The sequence below is a fragment of the Acomys russatus genome, chromosome 4 (assembly GCF_903995435.1).
Source record: "Acomys russatus chromosome 4, mAcoRus1.1, whole genome shotgun sequence".
In the NCBI taxonomy this organism is placed as follows: Eukaryota; Metazoa; Chordata; class Mammalia; order Rodentia; family Muridae; genus Acomys; species Acomys russatus.
In genome coordinates, this window is record NC_067140.1 from 27,304,582 (window position 1) to 27,318,813 (window position 14,232).

At 53.6% G+C, this 14,232-nt stretch overlaps 1 protein-coding gene across 14 annotated transcripts in view; it reads right to left on the reverse strand.

The window, feature by feature from the left end:
• Window positions 1-11,909: 11,909 nt before the first annotated feature.
• The window catches only part of Kcnq2 (potassium voltage-gated channel subfamily Q member 2), a 54,456-nt gene continuing 52,133 nt past the window's right edge, over window positions 11,910-14,232 (reverse strand). For all 14 annotated transcript variants that reach the window (XM_051143993.1, XM_051143990.1, XM_051143988.1 and 11 more), the window contains 2 exons: window positions 13,520-13,643; window positions 11,910-13,005 (listed from right to left, as the gene is read on the reverse strand). In XM_051143993.1, the coding sequence (XP_050999950.1) occupies window positions 12,283-13,005; window positions 13,520-13,643 (847 nt within the window). In that variant the 3' untranslated portion in view covers window positions 11,910-12,282. The remainder of the gene's footprint in view (window positions 13,006-13,519; window positions 13,644-14,232) is intronic.

A 14,232-nucleotide genomic window follows, 5' to 3' on the forward strand; every position in this document is an offset into this window, starting at 1 on the left:
GGCACTCAACAGAGGCCCCCCTCCCCCCCGACGTCACCATTAGGCCAGAGAGTAGATCACAAAGAAAAGGCATATTGAATCAAACCCTCTAGATGCAACCCAGTGGCTTTACAAGGACTCTTGGGCCCCTCCCTCCCTGATTTTGGTGCCCCGGGGTCCTAGGGTCAACCCTGATAGGGGTCCTGTGGGCTACTGAAATATAAACAGTATGGAATGATTAGAAAAATGACACCTGAGGGTAGTGGACAGGCTAGGGCAAACGGGCCGAGTGACAAGAGTCCCAAGGTCACAGATTGGCCAGACACTGGACATAGAGTGCCAGGCATCACCTAAAGCAAGGGGTGGACATTGCCAGGCAGTTGTGGCCACAGTGCTCTATCAATGCTCCTGGCCAAGGGTCCCACTTCCAATTTTGTGTATGTGGTGCTGGGAACTGAACCTAAGACTTTGCTTTTTAAATGAAAACAAACTTTCCATTTCACCTTGTAACAAACAGAGCCGATGCAGCTAACTAGGGAGGGATTACTGAGGACTCCAAGGCTGCCCAGAATCTATATAGCAGCAAGGCCCCAAGCCTGGACGCCAGGACCTGAGCACAGTTAGAGGGACAGAGTCACAGGAAGAGGCCATTGAGAAGAGACCACAGGAGCAAGAGTGCTATGTGAGAAAGGCTACCTGTGGGGCACACTGCCTGAGGGGCAAGCAGTGTGGTGGCTTGGAGGAGGCAGCATGATGTGTGGTAAATTTGGAGGGAAGAGGATACTGTGAAAAAAAGAGTATAGACAGAAGGAAGGGGATGGGTTTGGACTCTCAGTGTGAAGGTAGGAACCCAACCACGTGGAAGGTCGACCAGATGATCCTGGAAGAAACTGACATGGAACCTGGTATAGAAGGTCAGCATCCACCTGCACAAAACGAATTCAGGTTAGGGTGGTGGCTGTGCAGTGTCCAGGCCTGGGGAAGTACACCAGGAGCACTTTTGACTTTGGAGTGACCAGGACTCCTTTCTGGGGAAGTCCATGCAGCACCTCCCTAGCAGCCCGCTGCTCTCTGAAGCCTCCTACCCAGGTAGGGAGTGTATGCATCTGAGACAGCTGCTTGCTTTATAGACCAGGCTGACTTGGAACTCATAGTGATCCATCTGCTTCTGCCTTCCAAGTGCTGGGATTAAAGGCGTGTGCCACCACTGCCTGGCCACAAGAGAGGATTTTAAAAAATCCTTTTAGGCCCCAGAGACAAAGCCCCAAGCCCCATGCTCCTACTTAGACCAGGAACCGCTTTCTTTCCAGAAGTTGGGCCACAAGGAAGTCAGCCAGCTGATTCTATGGAGGTTAGACTCCTTTAAAGTCAGGTCCTGTGGAGGTCCACTCCTGTGGATTGGGGATCCGTGGAAGACAGGCCCTGTTGAGTCTTGTGAAGTGTAGGCTCTGTGGAGAGTGTCAGTGATGGTACTCACCCTCTGGAGACCCATTTCAGGCAAGTAAGGGGTGGAGACCTCTGGGACAGGCTGAGGGTTCCGGCACCCGGGGTCTGTATGACTCCAGACAATGAGGAAGAACAAGGGACAGGCCCATGTGACCCCCTCTGCTCTGTTCACCCGTCGCCTCACTTTCAACTTGGTTCTACAGAAGAGGCCAGAGTCAGACCCTGAGGGTGGGAAGAGAGATGGGCTCTGTGACCTCCCCAAATGAGACCCCCACAGCCTCCTTGGGCTGATTTGTCTCCTAAGTCATGGGACAGGCTGAGCCTTGGTGCTCTGGGTATAGCCAGGAGGGGGCCTGAGACTGTGCACTGAGTAGCTCTGCACCGAGGCCCTCTGTGTACTGGCTCAGGTCCACATTGACGTCAAGGGTCTAGGTTCAAGTCCCACCATCCAGGATCTCTGCCATGCTTCTAGACCTTCTGGAGTCTACTACAGTTCCAAAGTGAGTCCTGTCCAGTCCTCTGGCTCCTGGGCCCCTACTGACTGGTGTGGCTGACTGGTGTGGCTGACTGACTGGTGTAAGCCTGACTGCCTGAGGAGTAGATTCCAGGAGTCCTCAAGAGCATGAGTGACTGGTGGCAGGAGTCATCTCCTGGTAAGCACTGCCACCTGGTGGCCTTTGTGGGTGTGACCTCAACATCAACATTCAAAGTCATATCCCAGAGAGGTACCAGCAGCTAGCTGGCTTGGCCCAGGGTAGGCCTAGGGAGTCACTCACCAGCTGACTCTAGACAGATGACTCCCAGTGTCCCTCAAACCATTCGGGCTGATGGGTCCTTCCCTGCATGTGGGCAGTTACTTACACCTTGTCCTGTCCCTTCTGGTGTGTAACACATCCTGGGTCCCCTAAACCCTGTGAATACCCTGTGAATACTCCTCTGTCTCCTAGGTGATGGACAAGTACCTAGGAGTCTTGGCCAAGTTTGGGGCCATAGTGTATTTTGCACAGATATGTGCTTTGCACACAGAGGTTCACGAACACGCTGTAGGATGTTACTTCAGTACAATGACAACATCCATAAAGGCATCACGACGTTGGGGGAGCTGTTGCCCAAAGGGAGCAAAGGGGAACAGCGGGGTTATGTCTTCTACCTGCCAGTGGGCAACCACAAGCTCAAGGAATATGAAAAATCTCTAAAGTCTGCATGGGCACTGCTGCAAACTGAGCCCCAGAACAACCAGATGAGGGAGCTGGAATGCTTCATTGATAAGGCCATGAAGAAAGATGGAGTGGAGGGCATGGTCGCTGTTGCTGGCATGGCCTTGGGTGTGGAGGGGACACTGTTGGTGGCATGGCCTGGGTGTGGCGGGACCACTGTTGCTGACATGGCCCTGGGTGTGGCTGGGACACTGTTGCTGACATGGCCCTGGGTGTGGTGGGGCCACTGTTGCTGACATGGCCCTGGGTGTGGTGGGGCCACTGTTGCTGGTGTGGCCCTGGGTGTGGCAGGGCCACTGTTGCTGGCATGGCCCTGGGTGTGCTGGAGATGGTTGGACTCATTGGACTCCCTGTCTCCAAGTCCAGCTCCTGAAGGCAGCCTCACCTGTCTCTGCCCCGGGGTGCCTGGGAGCCAGGGAAACACTGGAAGAGGGTCCTGTCCATCCTTATCATCGCCTCTCCTTTTCTTCCGTGACCCTTGTGTCCACCTCTCCAGCCTCTGGTACCCTCAGCCTCCCACCCCCTGAAACCTCTAAGTCATGCTTTGCAATGAGTGTAAATAAAATTGGGCTGTGTCTTGGAGGAAAAAAAAAGCCCTGCTATGTTATGTAAACATGTTTTTGTTTTATTCCCAGGTGTGGGGTGTGGGGCTGCTTCGGTTTGTCCACAGCTGTTAACTATGATTATCTTGTGCTCTGAGAGGGGTGTGATTTGTGCCAGCTGCAGATAGTTTAATTCTGAGAACTTGTGAGAGGGTATAAATTCCAGAGCCCACAGAGGACGTGGGCTCTGAGGAAGAAGACGGCACCTGCTGCTCCTGGCTGCTGTTGAGGCAGTTTGGTGAGAAGACGCTGGAGATACCCTGACACAAATATTGGACTTGGCCCATGGAACCAGCAGACCTTAGCCAGCAGTGAGTAGCTGAAGAGAATGAGGCCCCCTTACCCGACCAAGGTTCTTTCTCTTCTATCTGGTGTTGGAAGGGATTGGGGTGGAGGAGGGAGGTAGAGGCATATGACACCCAAATACAGTAGATAAAAAAGTATACCCGCACACCTGTCCATGGAATCCCTTACATGATACAACCTCAGGTTCAGTCTAGGTACCTGCTTCATATTTTTTACCACCACCAGGCCACTAAGCCCTACGTGGTCTTTTGCCACCTAAGGGATCCATAAGATGCCAGGGTGTGACTGCCTGGTGAGAGTGTCCACAGCATGGCCATCCTGGAAGGAAGTTGGCAGAATTCATTGGCCTACTGACCAGAGGCTCTCAGGCTCCCCTACCCCAGTTTCCCTTTTTATGAGATAGAGTGGCTGCTGCTGCTGCCCTTCAAGGATAGGCTTACCACAGAAAGCCTGGGAAGGGTGCCATGGCCAGACCAGGTTGCAGAGAGCCTGGGGCAGTTGTGGCTCTAACTTGAGGAAACCATCTTTAGCTCTACTCTGCCTATGGTCACTGGCTGACAGGCCAGTGTCTAACCCAAGACCATGTGCTTCTGAGTCAGGTGCACCCAAAGGGGACACACATTTGGTGAGCCCCAGCCATCTTTACCCACCCTCGTAATAATTGTCTTCATCTTTTTTGCTTTGTTTGTTTGTTTGTTTGTTGGTTGGTTGGTTGGTTTTTTGAGACAGGGTTTCTCCTTACAGCCTTGGCTGTCCTGGACTCTCTTTGTAGACCAGGCTGGCCTTGAGCTCACAGCAATCCACTTGCCTCTGCCTCCTGAGTGCTGGGATTAAAGGCGTGCACCACCATACCCGGCTTTGTCTTCATCTTTTAAGCAGGTACTTGGTACCCAGTAGAAAGTTTCCATTTCCCAATCTTCTGGATGCAATGAAAATGTAATGGCCTCCTGGGAGTCTTTGGGGGTGACTCTAGCTGAGACTCCTAGAAGCAGGAGTTAAGGAGCCTGAAGTCACCACCTCCTCCTGTAGCCAGGTAGGACTTCCAGGCAAGGGAGGGGGACACCAACCCACCCATAAAACCTTCGACACAAAATTTGTCTTGTCTACAAGAAGTTAGAGATAAAGATGGAGCAGAGACTGAGGAAATGGTCAACCAATGACTGGCCAAACTTGAGACCCACATCCCATAGGAGGGCACCAACCCGGACACTATTAATGATATTCTGCTATGCTTGCAGATGGGAGCCTAGCTTAACTGTCTTCTGAGAGGCTTCATCTAGCAGCTGATGGAAACAGATACAGAGATCCACAGCCAAACAGTAGGTCACGCTCAGGGAGTTTTGTGGAAGAGGAGGAGGAGGAAGGAGCTGGAGGGGTCAAGGACACCACAGAGTAACCTGGGCCCATGGGGGCTCACAGAGACTGAACCACCAACCAAAGAGCATGCATGGGCTGGACCTAGACTCCTACATGTGTAGAACAGATGCACAGCTTGGTCATCATGTGGGTCCCCTGACAATGGGAGTAGGGACTGCCTCTGACTCTGTTGCCTGCCTTTGGATCCCTTTCCCCTGGCTGGGCTGCCTTGTCTGGCGTAAGTGGAAGAAAATGCACTTAGTCCTGCTGTGACTTGAGGTGCCAGGGTGAGTTGGTACCTCTTAGGGGCCTCCCCTTCTCTGAGAAGAGAGAGGGGAGTGAAGGAGGGCGGCGTGTGAGAGCAGGACTAGGAGGAGAGGAGGGAGGGGCTGGGATCAGGCTGTAGAGTGATTAAATAGATTTTTAAAATTCAAAAGAAAATGTAAATGGCCTTACTACAGTGGTCATATTAGGGCAGGTGGCACCCTAAAGGAGGAAGTCATACAAAGAAAAGCAACAAGACAGTAGATCTCCCAAACACTGGCGTAGTCTTCTCTGGGAACAAGTCTTGTTTATTGAGGCCTTCTATGTCCTAAATCCTATTCTAACCCCAAAGAGACCTCTAGGTTCATAGAAATGAGGCAGGCACCACTGAGACAAGGGCGATTGCGGCAGAAAGAGGATCTCGGGGCACTGGCTATACCCAGAAAGGTAGAAACCAAAGGAATCAGCTACTCAACTGTTCCCAGACCCAGACTTACCATAACAGCCCCAAAACAGAGAGCTGCACTGGCATCTACTCAGCGAATCACACAATGCCTGCCATGAACACACAGACCCTCCAGAGATGTCCTGGGCCCTCCTGGATGCCATGTTGTAAATCAGAAGTAGGATGCTTTGTCCAGCTGTGCCAATAGCTCTGGGCATCTGTCTAGGCCCAGCCACTGCCTTAAGGAGCTACCAAGCCAAGTGCAGCTACTCTTCCTGCTCAGCTGCCCCCCAGAGGCCTAAAGAGGACATGTGGGGTGACAACTCCAGAAATCAGAGCATCAAAATCCCAAACTTACTGTCCAGAACACACCAAAGCCAGGCTCCACCTACCTTCAGGCAGTGGAGAGACTGAGTGTGTGAGCGTCCCCCTACCCTGCACCTCACCTTGCTGAGGTTCAGAACAGCCAGAGGATAGGAACCAGGGCTCTATGCAGCAGCCAGAGTAGGAGTAAGATGCCAAAGGAGAAGACAAGGTGGGCAACCAAGGACAGTAAAGTAACCAGGATGATATCAGAGCCCAGGCTGTGTGCCAGCAACAAGTCAAGCTCGGCCAAATAGATCCCTGCAAGCCCAGGGGGTCGCTCTGAAAGCCAGCTCACTGTTGAAGGGTATAAGGATGGGATGGCCCAAGCCAGAAGCACCTGTTGTCCCAGAATCCTACTGTCCTGACAAAATTGAGCACCACACTGAGGATGAGGGCTTGGGTGGAGTCAGACTTGTTCCAGGGTGGCTGTCTGGTGCTTCACAGCCTCAAGTTTGTGGCTACTTGAAGATGCCCCTGTAACTGTCCTGGTAGAGTGACGAAGATACTCCAAAGAGACACCTGTGTCCTCCTTCCCTTTGGCTGTCAGACTATTGAAATAATGGACCCTGGTGAGCAGAATCTACGTCAGGATGTGGGAGGACAGCTACCTTGCAGGAGAGATTGGAGCTGAAGTAATGATGAAGGGCAGGACCACACTTTGACCAAAAGTGTTTGGTTACACATACCTCTTGCCCCCTACTTAGACCTAAGTTAATGTCAAGACACTGAAAATGGATTTGGTAAGTGGTGTGAGACTTCTTTATCTTCCCCATGTTGCGACACCAAATAACTAACTCTCTCTGCTTCTATTCCTTTATGACCAATTGGCCTTTTGAGAATGGGTGGCCAAGTCTAAATTGTTAAGACTAAAAGGACCCATCCTTTGACCCTAACAACTCTGGTAGCAACCCCAGGAGATACAGAGCCTGGGACCTGAGCATCCCCAAGCCCAAGTGCTGAGTCCTGTGCCTCACCAGGCAGGTCCCCAGCCCTATACCAGCTTCCAGGAGACACATGCAAATGAAGAGGCCAGGCAGTCCAAGTTGAATCACTGTGTTTTACTAAGTGCACAGGTCCACTGGGCGTCTGAACTCAGCCCTGTGGCAGCAAAACTTCCCAGAACCATCTACATGCATCCTGGGCTGCAGGATTCTGCCCCAAAGTTCCCTGCGAGCACACACTGGCCCGCCCACACTGCACAAACATCATCCTGTTCATGTTGAGAAAGTTAGCATCTCAGCTAGTTAGTTAGAAAACTAGAGTTCATTCCCTGGGCATCTATCCCTAGAAGACAGCGTCGTGTGCAGGTGGTAGCACGCTGGCCAAAGGGAGAAGGCCAGGCGCTGTGGCCCAAGGGCATGTACAAAATGGTCAGGGTGCACATCAGTATGAAGGCATTATGAAATATTCTTTGGAGCATGAACAAAAGTGCAAAGACAGCCAAAGGCAACAGCGCAGATGGGGAAGCTGCAGCCGCAGCTGCGGCCAGGGGACAAGACTGCAATGGGCAGGTGTGGGCTGGAAGCGCAGGGTGCGCTGCACTGTATACGAAGCCATCCCAGGCGGGTGGATGATGTCAAGGGGACCACAGCTTCGAGCCCCTCCACGTGGGACTACTAGTGGCAGCCCATCATGCCAGCACCCCTCTCCAGTAGCAGGACCTGGAGGTGGAGTCCAGTGTGTCTGTATCAGGCAGAGGCAGGGGTGGTGACCTTGGTGAATTTCCCTCAACATACATTAAGGCAACAACTTTGTAAAAGCCAGTCCCAGTTAGATGTGCAGTGTTAGCAAATGTTCACTCCTGCCCGAGAGTCCCAGAAAAAAGAGCCTGGGGAACTATCCCTTCTCTGATGGAAGATTAGATACCCAGGGACACCAGGATGGATCATGGGGGCAGACCCAGCATCTTCTGTCAGCCGGGGTACCAAGTGGAGCATCAAAGACAGCTCTGAACAAACGTAAAACCCAGGCACCTCTAGATGTTCAGTGGGCCTCCTTCCTAGAGTGCAATCCTTTCTCTACCCTCTTTCCTGGTGCCCCACAAGGACTGCTCCCAGAACCACCACACAGACAAGCAAAATTCAGTAAGGTGTGGCCCCAGTCACTCACTCCCAGGGACACTGGGCATGTGTTGAGCACATGTTGAGGACTCCTCAGAAGGCAGAGGCACCTGATCTCCTCTGGACATCTTCCTTTCCATCACAGTACCTCCTCTGAGACGCTCTTGCTTCCTTAGCTCAGCTGGGGCACAGTAGGAGCCTAGGACAGCCAGACAGACTTGCCTGTAGGCTTCCTTCCCCAGACGCTACATCCTATGCCCTGGGAGGTCTCAGGGAGCACCAGATGACCACATCAGGGTTGATTCCAGCCATGTGAGCCTGGACTTCAGGAGTACCCTGTATAGATTCTCCACCCTAACTCCAGTCCACCCTGCTGGGATACAAGGTTCCAGACACCTCTGAGTCCCTGAACTATGGGCCCCACTGCTCAAACCATGTTTTTCCTGTTTATTTCAAGAGGCTGTGGCCTCAGAGAAAGGCTGACGTGTTGTCCTATTGATGTCGGGGTGTTAGCTGTGGGCAGGTTCAGTAGTCTTTACCCTCACTACTGACAGCCAGAGAACTGAAAGACACAAACGCCTGTGTTTCAGGAAGGGATTCCTGTCCCAGACCCTCTCACATCTGGGGGAAGGTCTGAGAACATTTTTGGGCCCAGACCTCTCCATGCAAAGGAAGGGTGTTCGTCACAGTGCCCCTGATATAGGATAAACCCAATAAGGGGTGGCAGAAGGCAGGGTGGCACCCCCTCTTCACATTCTGAGTCTGAATTTTGCCAGCTCAAGAGGAGAAAGAACTTTAAATCAGGGCACTGAATGCAGAAGATGGTCTCCTATGCCTGGGGACTGAGGACAGCCACTGCTTAGAGAGTCTCCTCCAAGGAGGCTCATGTAGTGCCTAGTGACCCCCTGCCGGGCTTCTAAATGGGGATTTCAAGTGGGTGAAAGCATAGCTAGGAGCTAGCTTATAGCCTCAAATGGACACGTGGCCTGCCCAGAACACAGGTAAGCCAGCAAATGGGCCCTCACCCCAGGTATCCTGGCCCTGGTAGATAAGAGTACACTCTCTGGAGGCCACAGTTGAAAGGGACAGAATGGTGTTAAGCCACGGGGAAAAAAAAACCTCCAATCACAGCCTGGCATGATGAAGCAGGCATATCTACAGGAGGGCATTGGGGAACGGCCAATACCGAGACTCATCTGGACCTCAGTAGGACTGCCCTCACCCTGACCCAGCCACAGCCTGCAGACAGCCATTTAGTCCAGGGAGAGGGCGGGGGCAGGGGAGGGATTCAATGGGCTCCAGATGGACTCTCTACCACTGATGCCCAGAAGACCCAGGTGTCTACAACTCCCTCCCCAGTCAGTGCTCAGCATCTTAGAACAGCCATCATTATTTCTTGTGGCGCCCTCTGCAGGCAGTTTCCATCAGGAAGAGCCCAGGAGAAGAAAGTTGTCTGTGTGGAGAGAGCAACAGAGACAGAGAGAAAGAGGGAGAAAGGGAGAGGGAGAGACAGAGAGGAAAGCCTACATGTGTGTGTTGTGTAACATTATACATACAGGTTACTCATACATGTGTGTACATATATGTGGATATTCAGGTATAAAAGCGGATACCTGATGTATGTACATTTGTGCAATTAATATGATGTAGCCTCTAAGCCTGTCTGTTCATATGTACGTGCATATGTACCTGTTACGTGTGGTCTGGATAACTGTGTGAGCCTTTGTGTGCATGTGTGTAACAAGGAAAACATGTTTGAAAGCACACCTGTTGTACATTCACTTGTGTCTGTATGTATATTCTTGTATGTGCATGTGAAAGCGTGGTCTGTAAGTTTTTGTGTACACCTATGTGAATGTACATGTGTGCCAGTGTGTGCTGGTAGGCATGTGAAGGAACGCGTTGGGACAAACGTTTTCTGAGGAAATTTTTGCCACAGGGCAGCTTCTGGCTTTCAGCCATACTTGGTCACATGTGAATACCCAAAGAAGTGCACAGAGCCTTCAGCCTCCATCCTTTCCTGCTTCCCTGAGGGTAGGGATGCTGAGGTGGTGGATGTTTGTGTTGCTCAGACCTGGATCTGGGCCATCTCTCACACTAGGACTTCCAAGTCACCCCTTGAGACACACTTTTTTCCTCTGAGCAGCCAACACTGCAGGCTTGACCACTGCTCCTCACTTGTAGAGCCATGGCCTCCTTGTCTACCTCCTGCTGTAGCCTAAAGAAGGACTACTGATAAGTTCTGTGTGGCCAGCATTACTGTCCACTTTCTTTCATCCCCAAAACCCTGGCTCAGGGTACCCCAGGCCTTGTATCCATGGCAGCTCTGTGGGCAGGACGTGGGGCCACTCACAAGGCAGGACACAGTGCATGGAGCATGTAGGGCAGATGCTACATCTCTCTCACATCTCCTGGTGCTGAGATGACTACAGCCTGCCCAGATGTGGGGAGAAGTGCTCTGGCTGCTGGTTTGTCCAGGGCAGATGCGCTTTGTTGAGTTTTCCTGTCCTAACACAGAGCGGGAGGGGCTCAGACTCAAGCTCAGCTCTCCAAGAGAAGGCTAGTGAAGGTACAGCGATGCTTCTTGCCCACATATCCTGCTGTGCCCAGCTAGGAGCCTAACAGAGGAGGCACCCTGAGGTGAGACCCCAGTAGCCCTGACTTGGAGGACATGTGGCCACAACAGACAGCAGATACCGCTCCTCAAGTACCTAGGTCCCTGACAGAGACATGACCTCAAACTCTCCTCAGGGGTGGGTGCCTTCTGCTGAGCATAGGCCTGTAAGCTGCCTCTACCCCTGCCAGAATGCACATTTTTAAAAGGGTGGGAGAAGTAAATAGAGTTTTGCCCGGGCTCAAGCTCTACAGGACTTGCCCTCAGTGACCAGGAGAGCTGATGCTTCAGAGAACGCCCCCACCCCAAAATGTTATCGCTCAGTGCCAGCACCTCTGAGGGATCTACTCTGCCTTGCCTTCCTCTAAAGCTGGCTACTGGATGGTCCAAGATATTCGGTCACATCAGAGGACATAGATTACTCCTCACCGGAGTAGAAGACAGGGTGTTCCCAATTCCCCAAACACCCAGAAGCCACAGCCAAGGAACCCATCAGTGGATAAATGACTGTGGAGGGCCAGCTCCCGTGGGAAGGATCCTTGACCAGGCTCAGAGGCCATGCTCTCTTGTAGAAAGAGCTGGCAGTTTGAAGATGCCGTGTCACTCAGCCCTGCCTGAATCTCTAGAGCCAAATGGGCAGCAACAGGCAAGGTGGTGGCCCGGCTAAGGACAGTGCTGGTCTGTTTGCCAGGCGGTTCTCTTGATGTGCTGGCCACACCAGGAAAGAGCAGAGGCCACAACGCATCAACTCATACCTCTGGGCTATAGCGCCAGGGATGAGGCAGCCAGACCGTGCCGAAGAAACCCTCTCAGAAAACACTGCTTGGGTCCCTCCCCCGAGAGGTGGAAGCCAGAGAGTCCAAGGATTAATTCTAAGCTCCAGGTTGGTGTCTAAGGCTTCACCCCTTCCTTCCTCAGCTCCAGGAAGAGTCCTGATCTAAGGGTGGCTCCCACAGAAAGATCCACGTACCCTGGAGGAGGGAAGAAGATGCTGGCCGGCAGCTCTCTAGCTAGGGGCCCAAGGATGAGGAGCATTACCCAGCCACACACAAACAGTGGGCCTGGCAGTACTTTCCTGGGGCAGTCAGAAACCGAGGGATAAGCAGTTGGGTGTGAGAGCTGGCCGTATCCCCTGTGCTTACAGCCAGCCTAAATCGAGGGGCCCACAGGCCTCGGGACTAGCCATCACACGTAGACAGGCCTGCCTGCTTCATCACTGCCTCCCATGTACTTGCTCCCAGCCACACACACACACACACACTCACAGGTGCTAGCATCCCTCGGTCCCTCCTCACTCACAGGGCAATAGCTGTCCTGCAGAAGACTAGGCAGGGCTAGCTTTGCTGCCATAGGTAGCTCTTGGGGCCTCCAGGGCCCGGCCTCAACCTCTCTCTCCTGGTTGGGAAAGAACTTCTATAAAATGTTATCACATGTACCGAGGAGTCCTACCCCATCTCCACTCCACATGAGCCCTGAGAGCCAGATCCAATGACCACCCTCACAGCCCACACTACCCTATGTCATTCCGACGCTTTAGGAAAGGCCCTGGAGTGGAACTCCTGCTCCAAACCAGGAATGAGAGTGGGTGTGGCCTGAGGGGGTGGGGCCTCAGCAGCCCAGCCCAGTCTCACTTCCTGGGCCCTGCCCAAGCCACATCTCCGAAGGGGCCCTCACCGGTGGCAGAGCGTGGAGGGGGCCCGCACGGCGTGCAGAGGTCTGAGTCTGTGTCAGACTCCCCCTCTGCGATGTAGGGCCTGACCTTAGCGCACGGTGCCACGGCTGCGTAACAGCTGCCCAGGCCATCCAGGTTCTCCTTGGACTGTGAGATACTGAAGCCACTGAAGGAGCGCTCCAGCTCCTCATGGTCCACGGAGGGGATGGAAATAGACGTGTCGCTATCCCGCAGGGCAGCCTCAGAGGGCCTGGAGGCCGGGGCGCCCTCCAGCCTCAGGAACTCGGTACTGGCCCTGTTGCCCCCACTGTAGGCAGACAGAGACCGCTCGTGTGCCGGGGGTGGCGGGATGCGTACCAGTGAGCCATGGTCTCCCACAGGGGAGGTGCCGTGGCGCTGGTGGCTCTGCTGCCAAGAGGTGGATGGGGTACACTGGGCAGGGGGCATGGCTGGGGGTGCAGAGTAGTTCCTTTGGCCTGTAGAGCTGGTGGAGCGGACGATCTTAATGATACAGCCATGCTTGTCTGTGTGTTCGCGGCTGTCCTCTGGGCTGTGGTAGGGTGGTGCCGGCTCAGGCTCCTTGGCCCCAAAATAGGCCTCTGTCTCTGCTGGCGGGATGCCCATTCTCTGCGTGTAGATGCTCACCAGGAAGTCGAGCTTCTTTTCCATGGACAAGACCTGCAAGAGTGGCAGCTGCTGGGCTGGGCTTTTGAGGAGAAGACCCTGGATGTTCCCAGGTGAGAAGGGGCAGAGGAAGGAAGCCAGGAGATGCTCTTCCTCTACCCGAGATTTCATCAGCTGAACCTCTGAGCTTACTGGTCAACGTGCACCTGTGCTCAGCCCAGCTCGAAGAAGGGCCTCATGTGGTGGCTCCCAAGGGCCCACTTCCAGGAGACTGGGGATGGACATTGGACAAGGAAAAGAGAGGGGGAAGAAGTAGGCCCTGCATGACTTCTGGCAAGTTCCACAGTGGTTACCCTGCTAAAGGACCCTCAGACCCTCATGACCAACAGCCACCACTCTAGGCACTTCCAATCTCCAGATACTGACTATGAGAAGGGAGACTGCCGGACCGTAGTATTTCACAGGGATTCGGGGGCATCTCACAGAGCTATGCCCTCTCCAGCTGCACCCACCCTCAGCTGCCATAGGCTATCAAAACAGCCCTTCCCCTCCCGCAAGCCTCTCCCACCTGTTTCTCCACCTTCCCAAGCCGTCCCATCATGCTGGGGTCTTCAGGCAGCTCTGTCTCCGCTGGGCCTTTGGTGCGGTCCTTGTCCGTTATTGTTGGGCCCCGCCCCACAATCTGGTCCACTCTAGCGGGAATAGAGACCCAGCCCCCAAGTATGAGTTTGAGAGGGTGTGACCAGGCCCCTGCCCCTTCTTCCTGGGCTAACCCACAGCCCCCCAGATCTGGGCTCTAAGCCCTGTCCAGAGCCGACCGGGGGGCAGTAGGTGCCAGGCAGACGGACACTGGTGCCTCGTGATCTCAGGCTGCCTCCTGACACCTTGGGTCCTGTTACCTATCTGTTCCATTCCCGTGGGATCTGGCACATTAACAAGGAGTAAAGGGAAATATATCCCCAGGTCCTACTCCCAGCTTCTCCCCATCAGCCCTGCCTCATAGCACTTTCCAGGCCTTGACTCACTGGTCTCACAGCAAACTGAGGCCCAGGCGACCATCCAACCGAGGGACCAGAGTAGGAGAGGTTGTGTCTTTGCCCAAATACCCAGCCCGGCCAGCTTTACTCCCACATTAATGTGCCATGGCGTTCCTCGGACCCCGACGGGTATGACAGGGACAGTGTTAAATGTCTGAAGCAAGGGCGACGAAGGAAGCAGGGAGGTGCTGTGAGTGTCAGCTCCATGCATCAGGACAAGGAGGGAGAAAGGAACAAGGGCCAC